Source organism: Onychomys torridus, chromosome 3, assembly GCF_903995425.1.
Source record: "Onychomys torridus chromosome 3, mOncTor1.1, whole genome shotgun sequence".
In the NCBI taxonomy this organism is placed as follows: domain Eukaryota; kingdom Metazoa; phylum Chordata; class Mammalia; order Rodentia; family Cricetidae; genus Onychomys; species Onychomys torridus.
In genome coordinates, this window is record NC_050445.1 from 138,477,123 (window position 1) to 138,497,180 (window position 20,058).

Below are 20,058 nucleotides of genomic sequence, written 5' to 3' on the forward strand. Positions count from 1 at the left end.
TCTGAAGTGGCAAAGTAATAAGAGCAGGTAAAAGGAAGCACACTCAAACAAAAAGAAAGACTTACCAGATAAACACCAAATAAATTCAGGTCCAAAAGCACTACATGAGGGGAAACAAATGCTTCCTAATGCACATGTACAATTCCCGGCGAAGACAATACTTTTTATAAACATTCAGACAGCAAAGCAGGCTGAAATTCACTCACAGGACTAGAGATGTCTTCCATCAAGGTCTGAGGTGGGTGGATAAAGAGTGGGTCTAGGACTGCTCACAACGGCTAAACTGTGACCCAACCGAGGTGTCCAACAGCAGGGGAGTAGGCAGAAAGGACACCGTCAAACTATTGCAGCCGCAAACCAGAACGAAGTTAGGCTGTTTGCAGGAAAGTGGGTGTAGCTGCGCAGAGTCGCGTTAAAGCAAATGAAGCCAGGCTCAGGAAGACGTGGCCTCTCTCATCAGTGGTCCTATATTTTATCTAGTCACATGAAAGTGTGTGTGTGTGTGTGTGTGTGTGTGTGTGTGTGTGTGTGTGTGTAGAAAGAAATTAGAAGTGAAAATGTCTAGGGACTCATTTCCAGGAGTGGACAGGAGCACAATAATGGAGGTAGAGGGACTATGGCAGAAAATGCCCCATAGATGTGAGTCTTTTGTATTTTATATTTTATTTATTTGTGTGTATGGGTGTTTTGCCTACATGTATGTCTGTACATGCCTGGTGCCCACAGACACCAGAAGAGAGCATGAGATCCCCTAGAACTGGAGTTACAGGCGACTGTGAGGCCCCATGTGGGTGCTGGGAATCAAACCTGTGTCCTCTGAAAGAGCAGCCAGTGCTCTTAAGTCCCGGGCTGTCTCTCCAGTCTCAGATTTTTTTAAATAAATAAATAATCATGTGCAATCAGTTTGTAAAGTGTTTGCCACACAAGCATGAGTACTTGACTTTAGATCAGCAGTACCCATGCAAAAAGTGGGGTGTGTCACTGCCTACCTGCAGCCTCAGAACCAGGGAGGGGAGGCAGTCAGGAAGATTCCTGGCACTTGCTGGTCAACCAGGAGCCAAACTGGTGAGCTGTGGCCTCCAAACTCATGTGCACACACACATACACACACACACACACACACACACACACACACACACACACACACACACATACATGCACCCAAATGCAAACATACACATACACATGAACACCTAGGCATACATACGAAAACAAATAAACAAATAAATAAATACATAAATACATAGGTAAATAAATAAAATAGAGCTTCATTTACAGAGGAAAAAGTGATAAAGAAGGCCCATGGTATATGTCTGTAATCCAAGAACTAGAAGGCTGAAGTAGGAGGATTTTGAACCTCAAATCAGCTTGGACTATATAGTAAGATTTTGTCTCAAAAAAAAAAAAAAACCAACAAAATTAAGCACACTTGGTTTTAAAATTGGTGTATAGTAAAACTAAATAGATGTATTCAAAGCATGGTCCTTGGACAAAATTTAAAAAATAATAAACCGCCAGGAGGTGGTGGCACACACCTTTAATCCCAGAACTTGGGAGGCAGAGGCAGGTGGATATCCGTGAGTTCAAGGCCAGCCTGGGCTACAGAGTGAGTTCTGGGACAGACAGCCAGGGCTACACAGAGAAACCCTGTATCAAAAAAACAAACCTGACAAGAGGAAAGGGTTGTAACAGGAAAAGGAAAAATCATCACAGAAAAATTTTAAAGCCTCTTTTTCTTAGATATGAGACTACGTACTTAGCTCAACTCTATTGCCCAGGGTCGAGGAACCTAGGAAATGCACTCTGACATTATCGGCAAGTGCTTCAGGACCAACATCTCCATCTCCGAGGCAGACAAGAGAAAGGTTGAACAAAGAGAATTCAGATACCCTGTCTTCAGACCATAGGTCACCAGGCCATGAGGTGTCGCGTGTAAAACACTGTATGCAGAAACTCGGAAGGTTGAGCTGGGGGTTATCCCTGCATGAGGACTGTCTATCTCTACAGAAAGCAGATAGAATGGGTATTTGCTGACTAAAGGGATTGACTGTTAGCAAGACAGCTGGCTGATTGCTCAACACCCACCTCCTCACTATGGTCAGCAGCCGAACTACAGTTCCCAGACTCCTCTGCTGTTAAAAGGCCTATAGTGTTAGTATTAGCTAGTGGACCATTAGAAGGATGGTGAATGCTACTCCCAGGCCTTGCTTTTGAAACCCTCTCAGGTGCCATCCTCTGACTGGTCCTTCTTAATCTGATGCAGCCATTCTTGCACAGCAACCTTCGGAAGCCTCGTATTGAGAGCAACAAAGGCACCAGACGGAGACCTGGGTCCTTAATTAAAAATTGATCACCCCAAATACAATGGTGTCCCGAGAAGCTTGCCACTGTCTAAACCCACGCTTCCTCATGTCCACAGTCCCTTATCTGAAACTCTTGGGCCAAGTGTAATTTAGTATTCAGGAATCGCGAAACTTCAACAAGGCAACACAGTATATACATTATACCTCAGTGCATATTAGTTACGTATCATCCCCAGAGAGGTGTGCAGCAGCACCCTAAAACCAATGCTAACATTCTTTAGCAACATGTATGATCATTACTCTGAGGCTGGTCTGACCATCACAAACAGCCCCGAGAGCAGTTCAGGGAAGGCATTGCCACACACGAGTTTTGGCATCAAAATTGATGTTTATTAAGTGTTTGCTTGAAACATATCTGGCATTGGTTTTCAGAGCTCTGTGGACCTCAAAGTTGCACGTAAAAGGCTACGTGTAGTCTATACAGCCAAAGCCCACAGTCAACCTAGAAGAACGGAGGAAGAACCGGTCTCCGTGTTGGGATATGGTGCTGACTATGAAACTAAACTCCTCCAAGAGCATTCTCAGAGAATGGTCACCAGCCCGCTAGCTTATGACTGGCCACAGAGGTGAGGAGATGTAGCTCAGCTCTGTGCCAACATACATGGGCGGGCTCTCCAGCAGCTGCCCTCCTGGTTCCTAGGATCAGGTTCTACCCGTGCTGTAGCCATTTCCTCTGAGTTGAATCATCCCTTCTGAAAGGAGGGGAGAAGAGAAGCCCTCACATCTCACCAGGATCTGGAAGCTCAGACAGTTAATTCACAAGGCTGGGCCCCACATTAGCTAGGCAGTACAACTGCTGGGGAGACTCTTGCTGGTTGAAATGCCCACGAGTTGTGCAGGGAGCTCAGGGACACAGCCCTTATGAGTCCTCACCCATGCTGGTGTGGCCTTTGAGTCATCCTAAAGCAACTCCTAATAAACTCACTCCTAAAATCAAGTCCCATAAACTCACTGGTCCACCAAGGTAGACCCCAGTGAAGTTGTTTCTTCTGTCCTTGGCTGTCACTCTTTCTGGGATGACTAGACATTTGTTCATGTCTCCCCAGAAAAAAGCCTCACAATCGACAGTGACTATAGAACTGAACTCCAGTGAAAGGGTTACCCCACCAAGAGTTTGGTGTAGCTTTTAATCCTCTGCTTTCCAATTGCTGTTTCTGGGGAGACAGCAAAGAAATGTCTTTTTACTCCAAATAAGGAGGAAGCAAACAGATCAAAGATTCTACCCAGCCCTGCTGGGTGAATAAATACGTGTATAGCGTTCACAGGAGCAAGGGTAAAGTAACATGGGCAGCTGCATCGCTGAGGAGGCCGGGCCAGTCAGTGTTGTACTTCTTACATAGTTTAGATTATTACTGCTGGTAGTTCTGATCGGACTCCTCCGGGAGAGTCTGCTGATCCTCTCTCCTTTCCCATGGAGACCAGTAGTAACACCTCCGTCAGTTAGATAGATGCCTGCAGTCCCAGAGTTTAGGAGGTGGAAGCAAGAGGATCAAGAGTTCAAGGCCATCCCCCATACACAGTAAGTTAAAGCCCCTATGCTACATGAGAACCTATCTCAAAGAAAAAAGTGTGTGTGTGTGTGTGTGTGTGTGTGTGTGTGTGTGTGTGTGTGTGATCGTAGACCTGGCTGTATAACTCTGTTTATGTCATTGACAAGGTCACCTGTTGGTTGCCACAACTCTTGGCTTCATGACGGCAATGGTCACCGACTGGCTAGAGGACACAGACACACACTTGCTCTGCCACGGACTCTACGGCAGCTCTGAGGGACCATCTCAAAATGATGTGCCAGACCCTAGATGTGTCTCTGAATCAGCTCTTCTCAGTCTCTGAGATTTCCTTGGATCCTTTACGTTTTTCTCATGCAATATCTAACACATGCTTACACACACACACACACACACACAACACACAACACACACACACACACACATGTTTACTTACACACAAACACACACACACATCACTATGAATATTTAATGTGTATTACGTGCAGGAAAGGCTAGATTTTAAATTAATATTTAACTTACTGAAATTGTAAGTAGAAAATCTGATTTCATGTAAGCCTCTAAATTCAATGTGCAAACCTTGATAGTCTGTGTATAATTGCACTAAATGTTATGTTTTAAGACTCACTTCTGTTTGATTTTTGGTTGGTGTTGGGCTCACTTTGAACAGATTTGAACCCCCTTAGCCATCAATCCCTGAGGTCTTTACCAGTCTCGTTGCTATGGTATTCATTTCATCTTCCATTGCTGTGACCAACACTGACTGAGGCTCTAAGTGAAGAGGGTTGACATGGGCTCCTGGCTTGGAAGGGGATGGCCGTAGTGGTGGAGAAAACATGACAGAGTTGGTGACGGTGGGAGCTGCTGCTGGGACCTTGTCTTTGGTGGCCAGAGGTTCCCGTGCAGTTTGTCACATCCAAGCACGTGGGGAAGCAGGGAGTTCAGGCCTGAGGCAGAGACTGGCCCCTAATCCTCAAGCTCCACCCTGAAAGCTCCCAAAACAGCACCACCAGCTAGGGACCAGGTGTTCCAGGCCGGGACGCCTGTTAGGGAGAGTTCATGTGTGAACCGCAGCATCCCACTTAGAATTGTAGCACAACTACCATAGCTGTTTTAGACCAGATTTGTGAGTGTGGCACTTGCTGCCTCACAACCTGAGTTCAGCCCAGAACCCGCAAGGTGGACAGAAAGAATCAACTCCTGTAAGCTGTTCACCTACTCACATATCAGTTGCCATGGCGTGTACACACACACACACACACACACACACACCAAATACAAATGTAATAAATGTTTAAAGGATCTTTTTATTTCATTAAATGTTATGGTCTTAGCTACGTTTCTATTTGCTGTGACAAAGCATGACCAAGGAAGGTTACAATTTGGCTCACAGTCACAGAGTCCATGATGGCGGCAGGAACAGCTGAGAGTCCACGTTCTAATCCGTAAGCAGGAGGTACACACGCTGGGAAGGGTGCAAGTCTTCGGAAACCTCAAAGCCCCCGCCCTGTGATACACTTCTTCCAACAAGGCCACATCTTCTGATCCTTCCCAAACAGTTTCATCAACTTAGGACTAACTACTCAAAACTATGAGCCTATGGGGGGGGGGGGGGCCTTCTCATTCAAACCATCACAGCTGTAATACTGTGTATTTCCTTGAATAGCATCAAATTGCTTCCAACTAAAAATTAACCTAAAGCCAATATGTATTTCCAGTTAAAATACAGAGCTCAAGAGAACTTGTCTCAGACAAAGGAGCAATTTTCAGAGTCAACAAGATCCTAATTAAAATATCCATAAAACTCCCCACTGAAACAGGAAAAACAAATTCAGATGGAACTGTAAAAGACCCCAGACAGCCAAAGTAACACTGAGTAAAAGGAACAATGAATGGATTGCCATTCCAATATTTCAAAATATGTGTAGAGCTCTAGTAATAAGACTGTGGTAGTGGCACAAAAGCAGATACGTGTAACAATGGGACAAATGATAGACCCAAACGGGGCTACACGCAACGACAGCCATCCCGTATATTTGTAACAAAACAAAAACAAACCAAAGAAAAGATGGTATCTTCAACAAATGGTCCTTGAAAAACTGGATGCTCACACACAGAAGAATAAAATTACACCTGTGTCAATTCTCTGAGCGTGTGAGCGTGTACACACCACACCACCCACACCCACACACACCCACACACACAACACACAACACACACACACACACACACACACACACACACACACACACACACACACACAAGTGGATCAAAGGCCTCACAGTGAAACAAGAAACTACCAGAAGAAAACATGAGTGTAGGAAATGACTTTCTGAACAGGACTCTGCTTGCTTGGGAATTAAGGCCCAAAATTGGCAAGTGGGACCTCATAAAACTAAAAAGCTTCTGTATAGCTAAGAAAGGGGGGATTTGAGTCAAGGAGAAACCCACAGAGTAGGAGAGTATCATTACCACCTGTGTATTGGATAGAGGATTAACATACAAAATATATAAAGAACCCAAAATACAAATAATCACTAAAACGAAGGACCCAACAAAAAACTGGGTTATGGATCTGAACAGAGCATTCTCAAAAGAAGGAAAATATGGCTAAGAAATACTTCAAAAAATACTCATAATCTTTAGCAATTTGGTAAATGCAAATTAAACCAACTTTGAGATTTCATCTCACCCCAGTCAGAATGACTAAAATCACCAAAACACCCAGCAGAGAAGTGCTACAGAAGATATGGGGAAGGGGACCCTCATTCACTGTTGATGGGACAGCAAACTGGACAACCACTCTGGAAATGAGTATGGAGAACCCTCAAAAGCTAAAGAGCAGGGAACAGGGGAAGGTTTGGAGGGAGGAAAAAGAAGGGTGAAAGTGATATACTTCTATATTAATTAAAATTTATATATATAAATACCTTATATATATATACCTTAATTTAATTCTAAATTCAGACTTTTTAAACTTATTTTCAAGTTAACTTTAAGGCATTATGATTTTTTCTTCCTGTCTATATTCTAAATTCTACACCTTCTCAGGGTTTTAAGTAATTTGTCCCACTAATCAGTGAAGTTTGACCTTCTCAGGGAAGTTGAAATCATTTGGTTTAAAAGTTAGTGGTGGAGGGGACCGGGAGGCCTGGGGCTCAGCAGCAGTGTAATTGTCTAGCGTGCACAAGGCCCTGGGTTGACCTCTAACACCATAAATAAGTAAAAAATAATAATGTCTGTCATGAACAAAACACTATGAATATCCATTCATACACTGAAAGTCCCGTTGATAATATGAGTGGCTGGAGCCTTGGGGAAGTGATGAGGTCTTAGTGTTGAGACCTCATGGATGGGATTAATGCCAGTGATGGTCAGAGTTCATTGTCAGCTTAGAAAAAACTAGACTCACGTGGAAGATAGGCCTCTAGGCTCACCTATGGAGATTGTGTTTATTACAGTAACTGGTGTGGGAAGACCCATCTTAACTGTGGACAAGACCATTGCCCGGTTAGGGGTTCCTGGGCTGTATGAAGCAGAGCAGTCAAGCTGAGCACTAACACTGTGCAGTAATGCCTTGCTCTTTGCTCCTGACTGTGAGAACAAGGAGTCTAGCTCCCACAAGTTGCTGTGGCTCTAACTAACTGGCCATGGCGGACTGTAACCATAACTGTGAGCCAAATAAGCAACATCTCTCTAAGTTGCTTTGGTCGGGGCATCTCAGCACAGTAATAGGAAAGGGAACTAAAGCTGTGCAGCTCTGGGAGGAGATAGGACCGTTGCCCTAACTCTTGCTGTGTCCTTCCATGAGAGAACAGAGAAATGAACTAATCTACCCACCAGGAGAAGAGCCCTCACCAGACACTGGATCTGCTGGGGCCTAGATCTTAGACACCCTAGCCTTCCAAACTGTGACAAAGAAATGCTTATTGCCTAAGCCACTCAGTCCACAGTACTCTGTCACAACAGCCCAAACCAAGTGTCAGCTTTTTATTGATCTAACAAAACACCTGAGACAATTTATAGAGACTTTAGCTTCTGAAACATGGCGTGACAGGACCATTGTTCATAGGTCACTGTTGTCATGTCAGGTGGTAGAGGCACATGGCAAAGCAAACTGCCCACCTCAGGGCCAGGAGACAAACTGGAAAAGGAAGGGGGTCATGGACAACTCTAGCGGCCTTTTGACAGTACAACACTCGTGACCTAAGAGCCTCCCACCTGGTCTCTCATTAATTGGTCCCATCTCCTAAAACTTCCATGGCCCCTCAACAGTGACTCTCTGGAGACAAAGCTTTCAATCCAGAAGCCATAGAAGGGCTTTCAACTACATCACAGTACCAGAAAACTCACTTGTGAGGTTGGACAGCAACATAGAAAGCTCAGGACTACTCGCCATCAAGGCCACTCTTATTGGTGACCTCTTAGAACTTTCTTCTGGAGGAGTTGCCTCTACTGCCCTCCATGTGAAGTACGTCATGACTCACATCAACTGGGCATCTTTTTCACAGTGCTTTATCTGATTTTGGGTAGACAGACTGATACTGCACTTCAGAGCTCAGCAAACTGCCCTCACACTATAGGCTCTACACACCCTTGGCATTTTGCTTGTCTATACCAGACTCTATTGACCTGTCAACAGCCTCTTTGTCAACTTCCTATTGCCTTAGCAAATGCCTGAGATAATCCACTGAAGGAGAAAAGGTGGGACCAAGGAAGCTTTGTCAACAGGGTCATTGGGTCAGTAGTTCATGCAGGAATCAGCTCCATGGGGACGATGGCATGAACTGCTAAGGTCCTCCTGGGGCTTGGTATTCTGGAAGTATCGTCATACTGCTGTCACTGCTCTGCCTTCTTCTGGACTTACTTTCCCTCTCCAGAGTGATATGGAAGGAGAGAAGATGCTTCACGGTGACCTAGCAACAAATCAAAGGTATTCTCCGATTGGCTATTGTATCTCTTAACAGCCTCTCCCCGCAGCCAGCCATATTGCAACCCACAGAAAAAGGAGGAAAACACCGCTGACGAGGGAGGTAGAAGAAGAAGGGGCTGGAGGAATGGGGGTTATGTCTTAGAGTCTGAGGCTCCCTCATTCTCGTGGACTAGAAGGCACAGCCTGGAGACACTCAGGCTGCTTATTCTTTCTCTGACAGAGCCAGCTCCAGTATACCCCAGTCTCCATCCCCTCCTTCCATCCACTGTCTCTAAATTTAGAGCTTTGTCTGCCCTTTTCTTGTAGGATGAGGGTATTTTAAGTACTCTCGGGTGATGTCACAAGAGAGGCGATAACTCCAGCACCAGAGGCAGATAAAACAGCTCCTCCCTGCTGCCTGCCAGGGGTTTACCCATCACCCTCACACTTACCTCCCTTCCCCATGCCTTCCTCCCTCTCAGGAGGCAGCTGGAAGGAGAGAGCTGTGAGCCTCTACAAGCTGCTGAGTGAAGTGGATTCGAGAAACTGGCACCCACTGTGCACAGTGGGACTGTGTGTGGGCACCAGTCCGTGCTCACACGCTACACTTACAGACATCCACAGGAAACACCCAAGGCTTTGAAGGATCTAAGGGATCCTCACACAGCCCAGAGGAACGGCACATTGTGACTGGTCTGGGCGTTTTTGTGAAATCACTTTGGAGGGTCTCTGAAAAGCTGAAATCTGGGAGGGACCTGAGATCTTCCACAGCTCCTTGAAGAACGGGAGCTAACTAGTTCTTGACCCTACCCAACAAAGCCCCCAAGGTGAGGTTGATGGTTTGAGAATCCCTAAGTGTTACTGATGAGCCCAAAAGTGTAAGGTGGATCTATGCACAACTCCACTGAACTTGCATCCTCGTGCCCTGGTGACACCTAGGCAAAGTTCCAGGGTCCTGGTGCGGCAACATGAATAAAGACACAGTTTGTCCTTGAACTAGTAGTTGACACACCTGCCTCTGCGGGGTAGCTTCCCAAGAACTCAGATCTTCATCATGGATTAAGCTAATTAATTTCCACCATCAAGAGTGGACTCAGGAGGGAAAGCCTCCACTGCAGGAGGAGAAATTGAGTGTGGCCAGGGAAATGTGCTTTCTAAGTCTAATTAAACTGGGAATGGGTGAGCTTGAAGCCCAGCCAAAGCTGAGATCCTGGGGTTCTGCCAGATTCTGTAAGGGAGGTTAGGGAATGTTCCAGGAGATCTTGAGCAAGAAAATAAAGACCCATTTGGACTCTTGCCTGCTGCCTTTTCTCTGGATCATTGATGTTGGCATCTTGCCTAATTCTATTATTCTCTCTCTCTCTCTCTCTCTCTCTCTCTCTCTCTCTCTCTCTCGTGTGTGTGTGTGTGTGTGTGTGTGTGTGTGTGTGTGTGTGTGTGAGAGAGAGAAAGAGAGAACAGAAACAGGGAGACCGAGAGATGCCAGGTAAGAAGGCACAAGAGATCAGGGACAGGAGTCAAGATGTACTGGTACAGAGGTCACAAAGAATGATCTGAAAGTGAGTGAGTCCAAGGCCCGAGCCTTAGCCACAGCACAAGGGGCTCCAGAGCAAACAAAATAATGGTAAGGCCTGGCTTCTGCTCTTCTGCTTGGGAAGCCTCGTCTCTGAGACTCAGCTGGGTGAGGATCAGGAGGCTGACAAGAGGGAGGAGAGGGAGGTCGGATGCACTAGCAGTCAGGACCGTAGACTTCAGACTCTCTTGTACTCTTTGGAGAATTAAAGCTTCTGGTGCTCTTGAGCCTCTGACCTTCACCTTGGGCTTCTGAAGGATGACAGGAGCACCTGGAAGGCTCCTTCCCATGCGGTGTTGCCACAGATACAAACGACACTTCAGGGCATCTTCCGGGCCACCTTCCACCTCCAAACTCCCCAGGCCAATGGGTCACCAGGGCAGCTCTCCCCTCTCCCCAGGAAGTCTTCTCTGAGTCTGAGGACCACCCACCATGTCGTGCATCATTTGGGAGCTCCTGGTGTGTACCTGGCCCTATACAAGTTGCAGAGGATAAAGAGACTCTATTTGGTAGACACACATGCGCTACAGCCTCTGGGGGGAACGTGCTGCCATGGAGGTGTGTCCACAGGGTATCTGAACACAGAAGACTTCTTAGAAGAGGCAACAGGTGAATGGAGCCCTCAATAATGAGTGGGGCTGTTAGGCAGTCAAAGGGGAAAGACACGCCGGGCAGAAGGAACAATTCATACAAGGACAGACAGGCAGGGAAGAGCAGGGTAGCTCTCAGAAGCGCCAGTGGTTCGGGTGCCCTGCATTCAGGTACGCAGGGGTAGTGGTGGCAAAGAAGCCAGAGACAGGGAGGGGCCAAGAGGCTGCCAGGGGACCTGGGACTGACTCAACCAGTGGCAGAAAGGAAGATTTTTCCAAATAAGAGAACGACACAGGTGGCAGCGTGTTGGAAAGGCCACAAGGCCCAGAGCTAAAGGTGAACGAGAGTGGAGAAAGTCAGAGGAGACCGAGCAGGTAGAAGGCTCAGGACAGACCAGGTCAAAGGTGAAGGGTCACACATCAGTGTGACAACAGCAGCAGCATGGCACGTCTGAGGAAACTGAGGAAGCCACGACAAGCTTTTGTCACCATGTGGACACGGGGATGGGTGAGAAAAGGACTCTAGACTGACTGCCAGCTTTCTGGATTAGGCCGCTGCATGGGAAGGCTAGGGAGAGGAACCCTGACTGCAGTCTGGGCAAAGGCTAAGTTCGAGGCAGAGGATGCCAGGGATTCATACCTGTAGACAGGTGGAAATACCAAAAAGGAAAAGACCTGGGTGAGAGACGTACATGTGGAGCCATTAACGTACAGCTGAGAGCTGGAATGTAAGCTAGGTCCAGGGCACCTGGTAGAAGTGGGAACGTAGGCGAATGGAGCATCAGCAGACTGAAAACTCCAGGATGGGGGACCACGAAGAACTAGCGAAAGGCGAAAGCCCTAGGTCACAGGCTCTTCAGAGAGGAACTAAGGTGCCCTGGTATTGCCTGGACAGGGACAGTACAGGAGGGATAGTGTCTACAGCATCAACTTCCTCCTCATTAGCTTCACCTGGGGCCTAGGGACAACCAAAGCCAGAGAACCAATGGCCCAAAAGGTTGAGGCCAGACCAGAATCTGCCATCGTAACAGTTCAGTGTGAAGAGAGCTAAGACCACTCAACAGCCATGTGGGGGGATGTGGCAAAGCAGGTCCCTGGGGCCTGAGTCACAGATCAGTAAAAAAAAAAAAAGAAAGAAAGAAAAAAAGAAAGAAAGAAAGAAAGAAAGAAAGAAAGAAGAGAGAGAGAAAGAAAGAAAGAAAAGAAAACAAACATTTAAAAAAAAAAAAAAAAACCTGATCCCTTTGTTGCAAAGAGCAGAACTGCCAGGCCCCTCCCTCAGACTCTCCAGGAGGGAGCTGATGTGCTTGGGGTGGGATGTTGAAAGTGGTGAGGAGGAGCTGACAGGGTCCCCAGAGAGTACTGGGCCATGTTTCTCCATCATTCTTTCCCAGGATGCAGAGGGAAGAGGACAGTGTGAGTCATGTCGTCCCCCTGCACCCTATCCCCTGTTCTTACCTTCCCAGGGACCTGACACCCTAGGAGTTCCCATAGCCAGGGCACCAAATGACAGCCAGAGCCAGCCCTGCCCTATGTCACCTCCACCTGCTCAGAGACCTGAAATGGCCTCTGAGGTCAGGGAGCCCACAATCACACAGCATCAGCCAGGTAGACAGCAGGCTAGAGCTCTTTTCTGGTTGTTTTATTTGAAAACCCTAAGGTGTGGCCCTCCTTTACCACACCCATCCCCTACCCTCACCCCAGGACATGACAATGCCACACACACGCACACATACAAGGCTGTGAGCTGCACACAGAAACACAGGAGCTGTGCTCACGACAACATTGAAAAAATATACACTATATATAACACACCCGGGGCCCCCACCCCGCCTCCTTCCCCACAACCTAGGCACAAGCAGGCCATGGAGAAAGGGACGGGGACCGTAGGACCTTGGGCCTGGTCAGGCAGGAGAGGAAAAGAGGACAAGAGGGGGGCGGGGATCCCCAGAGTGAAATGGAAGTAGAGGCGAGGGGACCCTAAGGGAAGCAGGGAGGCCCGATGGACAGGACAGATGGGCACACAGCAGGCTCCTAATCAACCCCATTCCCACCTGACCATGGCTGTTAATGTCTCCCTCCCCAATACAGTGCATGACTGGCAGCCAAAGTCACCCAGCCTCTCCCAGCGCAGCCAGCTAGGGCAGACGCCTCAGAATGCCAGGGAAAGGGCAGCCCAAGGCAGGGGCAAGCTGGAGGAGGAGGGCGGCCCGTGCGGGGCCTGCTGGGCCTGCTGGGTTCTGAGAGTGAAGGAGCACCCCGCGTGAAGAGCTCTGTCTCGCCTTGGTCTCTCTTCTCTCAGAATGCCTTTCTCCCTTTCTTGCCCGGGTGCCTGTCCCTCCAGGGCAGGCCTCCCTCTAGGCAGGGTTGGAGCCTCAGTAGCGGTGTGGGGAGCTCTCAATGATGCGTCTCTCGTCGCTGCTGGGGGAGTCAGCTGCCTCCGAGTCACTGCTGTCCTCTTCCTCTTGCTGGCCACCAGCAACCCCTGCCACACCGGCCTGCTGGTTCTGGTAGGACTGGAGAGGGCAGAGGCAGAGAGAACAAGAGCTCAACAGCCTACCCACAACCAGAGCCTCCCCTTGAAGACGCGTAGGCAGGCACGCACCATCACGGTGTCCCTCCCCATCTCCTCCCGCATCTCCTCCTGCATCTCCTCCCGCATCTCCCCCTTCCTCCTCCATGCTCTCAGCAGCTGTACCAAGAGCTTTCATCTGGAGCCTGGACCCTCATCGGGGGTATTTGCCCCCTCACTCCTCCAGGCCACTCACCTCCATGGGGTTCACGATGATGGTGAGAGCAGAGTCGTCCCAGAAGAGGTCAGGGTCTTTGGGGTCAGTGGAAGCCCCTGAGGGTCCACCAGTTCCCGAGACGCGGCGGTGAAGGGAGTGGATCCGCACTAGGCCGAGGATGACCATAAGCACCAGGAAACCCACACAGACCACAATGATGAGCGTAGCGGCACTGGGGACCACTGCAGGGAGAGCTAGGAGTCAGGGGAGCACAGCACACCTGGGAGATCGGGGCACAGGGGCTGTAGGGCGCTGAGGGAAGAGACTGCTCAAGGGAAGAGGTCCTGGGAAGAAAAGACAGCCCCACAGAGGCCTTGAGGAAGCCACTAACCTGAGAACATGGAAGAAAAACAGACCTCACCAGGAAGGGTAAACAGGAAATGGGAGAAGGCTGCTCCAAGGGCCAAAGACACACAGACTGGAAGGGAGGTGTGCAAAGAGAGGTGGGTGGTGTGGAGAGGGCCCTCAGCCTGGTGCTGCCTTGAGCAACCATATTGCCTTTGGATAAAGGGCAAAAACTAGGCGCTGCCTCTGCCTTTCTGCCTGGACCTTCTCCAGGGACCACCTGTTTCCCAGAGGGAAAGAGAGGGCCAGCTAAAGGGCATTGACTGGGATGAGGAGAGAAGCAGCTGTAAGCCTAGCCTCCTGACCAGAGGAGCAGCTGTCCCCAAGGCTGGGGACAGGTTCCAGTGGCAAGGAATGACCCCTCCACTTACCCACCTGGTCTGAGCTCACTCCTGCTCCGTGACACCTCCCTTCTCCTTGTAGGCTTGAGGTTCCTGGTCCTGCGGGGATTCTGTTCCTTCCCAGTCTCCCCCTGAGGTGTTCCTACTTCCACTGCTGAACCCCCAGACCCCCTGCCCTGTAGCCTCATTCTGATGCCCAGGTTCAGGGGTACATGAACTCTCACGGGCAGAGAGAAACACATGGGTATGTGCACTCTCACGTGGACCTTGGAGCTGATGGCGGAAAAGCAGATGTGCATACACAGGCACATGCCAATGAACAGCGAGTGGGCACATAACTGGACAAATGTTGCCATGCCCCATACCCGAGCCAGGCCTCTAGTTACCCACACACCTGTCTGTACCAGCCACCTAGCAGCCCGCTCACAGAGCAGGATTAACGGGATACGTGTCAGACTCGCTAGCACAGCACCAAAGAGCCATATAGGCAGGGTCACGCAACTCCCTACCAGCTGGGCAAACCAAGCAACCCCCTGAAGGAAGGCATAAGCACTACAGGCATGGGCCCCAAGGGCCGCAGAACAAGCAGCTGTAAACCCAACTTGGGCTGCCTTCTGCACACACACACAGAGTACTTGGAGAAGCGTAAGGAGCCAAAGCAGGGGAGCCGCAAAGCCCTGAGACAGCAGGTGGAAGAAGACACCCCACAGATACATTCCCAAGCCCAAAGCCCTCTTGGGCAGCTGGATTACTACCTGCCACATGGATCCACACTTCTCTTCACACCCTAGGCAATCCTATTGCTGAGAATTAGTCTGTGTGTGTGTGTGTGTGTGTGTGTGTGTGTGTGTGTATCAGACTAGCAATCAATCACACAAGCAAGCCGTACATGAAGGTCTCATTGCAGCCCAGCCTCAGATTTACCTACATCCTAAAACTCACACATTAAGAAACAGAACAGAAAATTAAAACACAAATATAATAATTTAAAAATGCAAAAAAGAAAAAAGAAAAAGAAAAAGAACAGCCTAGAGGAGACAGCATAAAAGCCCCATACACCCAGCTGCAGACCCCGCTTACCAGCAGCCAAGCACATACACGGCCACCACTCCAGGACCAATCAGGTAAGTGGAGAATGCCTACTGGGGCTGTCCCAGCCACCACACACTTCCCTAAGGCTGCCCTGATGACTCTCTGACAAGCTGGTTCACAGCCTAACCTGACCCATGGCCCACTTGGGACCACTTGCCAAAGAGAGCTAACTCTGCGGGGGCGAGGCCAGCAGGCTCACTAGGCCCTGGCTACAAGGCAAAGACAGGCCTGGTTGGATCAGCATTTCTCAATTGCCTAGGTATGGGGGTAGCAGGGGAAAGGGAACAGAACTTCTCTTTCTGTGCAAGTGCCCAAAATAGCCCGTCTCAGGTCCCCAGGTCAATGGACAAGTCCAAGGAGTAATGGCCCTGCCAGTGGATGGGCCCTGTGGCCAAGCCCAGGCAATTCCACTTTCAGAGTGCCACAGCAGGTGACCTTGCACTAATGGAGACCATAATAATGAACCCAAATCAGATGCATCTGTACCCCTGAGGCCCCGACACAATGAGGGAAATGACATGTTGATTACCATGAACATGAAATGACTTCAGAAAGGACAAATGCAAACACTCCAGCTGTAGGCCAACAACTCTGATTCATTAGGATAAGCCAGTAGGTTGGGAGAAATTTTAAATTAGCTACAGACTTCAAAAAGCCCATTAGATCTTGCTGCATTAGATCTACGTAGAGAATTCTGGCCTTGAGTGACCACTGCAGCCAACATTAAGGGATGCTTAGCAAATGGTCCATGTGGACGTAGAGACACTGTTGAAAGCAGTCTATAGCCCCACCTAACACCACCCCCCTTGATGAAGAAAGCGCCTCAGGAGAGCTGTCTTTCCACACCCAGCTCCTACCCTGTGATTCCACACTTTTTCAGGCTCCTTCTTGCGTTAGCTACCAGCTCGGATTTTGGAATCCAGCACAGCTTTGCAGCCACACAGCAGCTCCCAGTATCCGCTTTATATGAGCTGACATCAGTCCCTGGCTTCACACATCTCATTCTCCCCATTGCTGTCCTGCCTGCCTTCCAGATCCTTTTCTCTTTGGAGTATTTTCCTTTAGATTCGTTTGTTTTGGTTTGGTTTGGTTTCATGAGATGGTGTATCGCTTTGTTGCCTGGGCTGGGCTTGATCTCTTGGGCTCAAGTAGTCTTCCTGCCTCTGCCCCAAGTAGCTGGAAATATAAGTACACAGTGCTATGTCGGGCTTATTTTCTCCCGTCCTTTCGTTTCTTTCGACCATGGACGCTGAGAGAACTCGTCATCTTTTCAGAAGGATTTCTCTTTCCTTTCTTCTTTTGTTTCTGTTATTTCATTATGTAGGGTCACACGGGCTATTTCCATGCAAGTACATAACATATTTTGAATATAGTCCCCCCCAATACCCTTTCCAGTCTACCCCATCACTCGAATTAGTCCCTTTGTTCACCCAGACAACTTCAATTCTTCTTCCACGTCCACATCATTTTCTTTTTAATACTGTTTCTTTGCATATCTTTCTGTGGTGCTTCAGGTACTTAGAAAAATCAAAGTAGAGAAATGTTTCCCAAACTTTGCTGAGCCATGGAGTTACATGGGGATCTTTAAAGTTAAACACTAATGGAGCTGACAAGATGGCTCAGTGGGTAAGGGTGTTTGCCTTGCAAGTCTATTGGCCTGAATCCAGTCCCTGGAAAGCATGTAAAGACAGAAGGCACTGTCTCCACAGAGTTGACCTCTGACCTCTCACACATGTGCCCACATAGACACTCACATACACCCAAATATACAATAATAATATTAATTAACTAAAATTAAATAAAATAAAAAGGCAATGATACCTGTCTCTCACCAATTTGGGGTGTCAACCACCAAAAGATTTTAGTTCCCTATGTGACAGATGTGAATCACAGTTTGAGATAACAGCATAATGTCTTCATCATCTTGTCTCACTCCTTAACTACCCTCCAGTCCTCACCGTCTCTCATGCTTCTTCTGCCTGCCTGAGACTCCTACTCTCCACAATACAAGTGCAAACTCTGTCTATGTCCCAAAATCTTCCTTGACCGTTTCTTATTCACTGGGATCTCTTTTCTCTGCTGCATAAGAAGCTGCACAGAAATTAGCTTCTGCCATTGGAGGAGACGGCAGAGCTACGTCTACTGTCTCCGTCATCTACGTCTATTCTACAGCTCATCTACCTCTGAGATGGTAGAGTTTACTTCTACTGCAGCTTTAGAGTAGTGCAGCTCCAGGAAACCCTAGTTGTGCAGATCAGTGCTTGGACATGGGAGGTGAGTGGCGGGAACACCTTGGTGTCAGAATCAGTGTATGCAACAGGTTTGGTAGGTGTGGAGGAAGTGTGTCACCTGGTGAGCTCAAGCTATATCACTCACAAATGGCCTCAGAAAAATGGTGAACTCTGTGCCTACTGGGGCCAAAATAAGGGTAGAGGCAAAGGCAGGTGGCTACTGTCCATGGAAAGCTCAGCAGGAAGTGTGGTTGACCTGGACGTAAGTCACAAAAGGACAGTATGCAGGGGGATGAGGGACAACAAACACTGCCTCTGGAGCCAGCAGGGACAAGGCATCTGGGCACTCTGGGTGGAAGCCCTGAGCAGTTAGAACAAGGACATCCCTTCTGGGACCTCAAACCAAAGAGAGAAAGACTGAGATCAGGGCCATGGCACCCAGATCTGGCTTGAGCCTGCTCATGGGAGTAGAACCCGGCATCCAGCCCAACAAAAGGTGCACGGGGTGACCCAGTGGCCATGAGCTCCTCGGGGAATTGCCTAAAGAGCCTGTGACCTTTTGCTGCTTTTCAAAAGTGACAGCCTGTGGCCTTTGAGGGTAGGCTTAATGCTTAAAACATTTAAATGACCCCCAGAGCCAACTCCTACACAAGCGTGGACAGTGGAGTTGGGTAACTTCACTGGGTCAAAAGCAAGGTGTGTCTCAAAAGTGACGGGAATACATAAACGCACCTCCAAATGGGCTCTGAAAATAATCCTAAAAGGGCTCCCAAGAGTCGCTTTCAGCAATGTACCACCACTGTTCAGATTTTAATAATTTAAGACAAGACTTATTTTATAATCTGAAGGGTAGGTATCAGGTTACAAGATGGTGTGATGTCGACTTCATAAAATATAGATGATAGATCTATAAATCGATAGATTGATAGATATATAAATAGATAGATGATAGATAGAAATAAAGGTAGGCATGTAGATGGATAGATATATAGATAGGCATATAGATAGATAGATGATAGATAGGTAGATAGATAGATAGATAGATGGGTAGGTAGATAGATAGATAGATAGATAGATAGATAGATAGATAGGTAGGTGGGTGGGTGGATAGATAGATAGATGGGTAGATAGATAGATAGATAGATAGATAGATAGATAGATAGATAGATGGGTAGATGGGTAGATAGGTAGGTAGATAATAGATGGGCAGATAGATAGACAGATAGATAGATGATAGATTGGTAGACAGATAGATAATAGATGGATAGATGGATAGATAGATATACAGATAGATAATAGATGGATGGATAGATAGATGGATAGATAGATAGATAGATAGATAGATAGATAGATAGATGATAGATAGATAGATAGATAGATAGATGAATGAAACACAGTAGAAACATACCCCAGCAGGATGGTAGCCTCAATCTGACAGAAGCAAGGTTAATTTTTCTTCTTTATACTCATGTTTTCTCCTTTCTTCTTTATTTTTTTTCTCTTTTAATTAAGAAAGTCTTACTATTACAAACAATCATTGAGCCACTAGTAAAAGTCCATAACCAGTGGGCAAGACTGCCCCATCCACAGACAACATTTGGCACGTGTTGATTTAGAAATATTCCTGGGATTTTGCAGAGAACATACAATTACATGTCTAATAGTGCCTACTCTTTCCACAGGGAGTGGGGGAGAGTAGCTATTCTGTAATTCTTTCTTTCGATCACATTTATTTGTTTATTCGTTTTCTCTCTCCCTCTCTCTTTTTTAATAGACAGACCTCACCACATAGCCTAGGCAGGCTTTCCTCCTGTCTGCCCCAGCCTCCTGAGTGCTGGTGTCATAAGCATGCACCATCACACATAACTCCTAAAAGTCCTTTAGACCCCCAGTAGCATCTTCAGGTAGTCCTAGTATGCTAGAGTAATAACTATATATTAACTAGCATAATAACTAGCATAAATAACTTCACTACAGAAGATCTCCAGATCCCAGCTAACTTGACTTTGAGAGCTTGGAGGGCAGCAAGAATAATAAAATGCCTACAGTCCACACTGCTTTGTGATTCCAGGCTTGAGCAGCCTGCATTGAGCCAGGATTCACCTTCACAGTGGAGTTAACAGTCCAGGGGGATGCAGAGGTTCTCCCACAGACATTACTAAGACAGGTACCCCAGAGGAGTAGGATCTACTGCCTCCTCCCGTCCCAAGGGTATAGAGATGGATGTCATGCCATGCTCCTCATCCCCACTCAGCTTACGTACTGGAGTTCCGGTGGGAGCTGGCCAGGCTGTGTCCAGCCATCTCAGGAGGAG

The 20,058-nt window shown here is 47.8% G+C and overlaps 1 protein-coding gene across 1 annotated transcript in view; it reads right to left on the bottom strand.

Moving 5' to 3' along the window:
* Nucleotides 1–12,557: 12,557 nt before the first annotated feature.
* Clstn3 (calsyntenin 3) overlaps nucleotides 12,558–20,058 on the bottom strand; it is a 20,200-nt gene continuing 12,699 nt past the window's right edge. The window contains exons 11-13 of the mRNA XM_036181952.1: nucleotides 20,008–20,057; nucleotides 13,715–13,917; nucleotides 12,558–13,462 (exon numbers count right to left, since the gene is read on the bottom strand). Coding sequence (XP_036037845.1) covers nucleotides 13,322–13,462; nucleotides 13,715–13,917; nucleotides 20,008–20,057 — 394 coding nt within the window. The 3' untranslated portion in view covers nucleotides 12,558–13,321. The remainder of the gene's footprint in view (nucleotides 13,463–13,714; nucleotides 13,918–20,007; nucleotide 20,058) is intronic.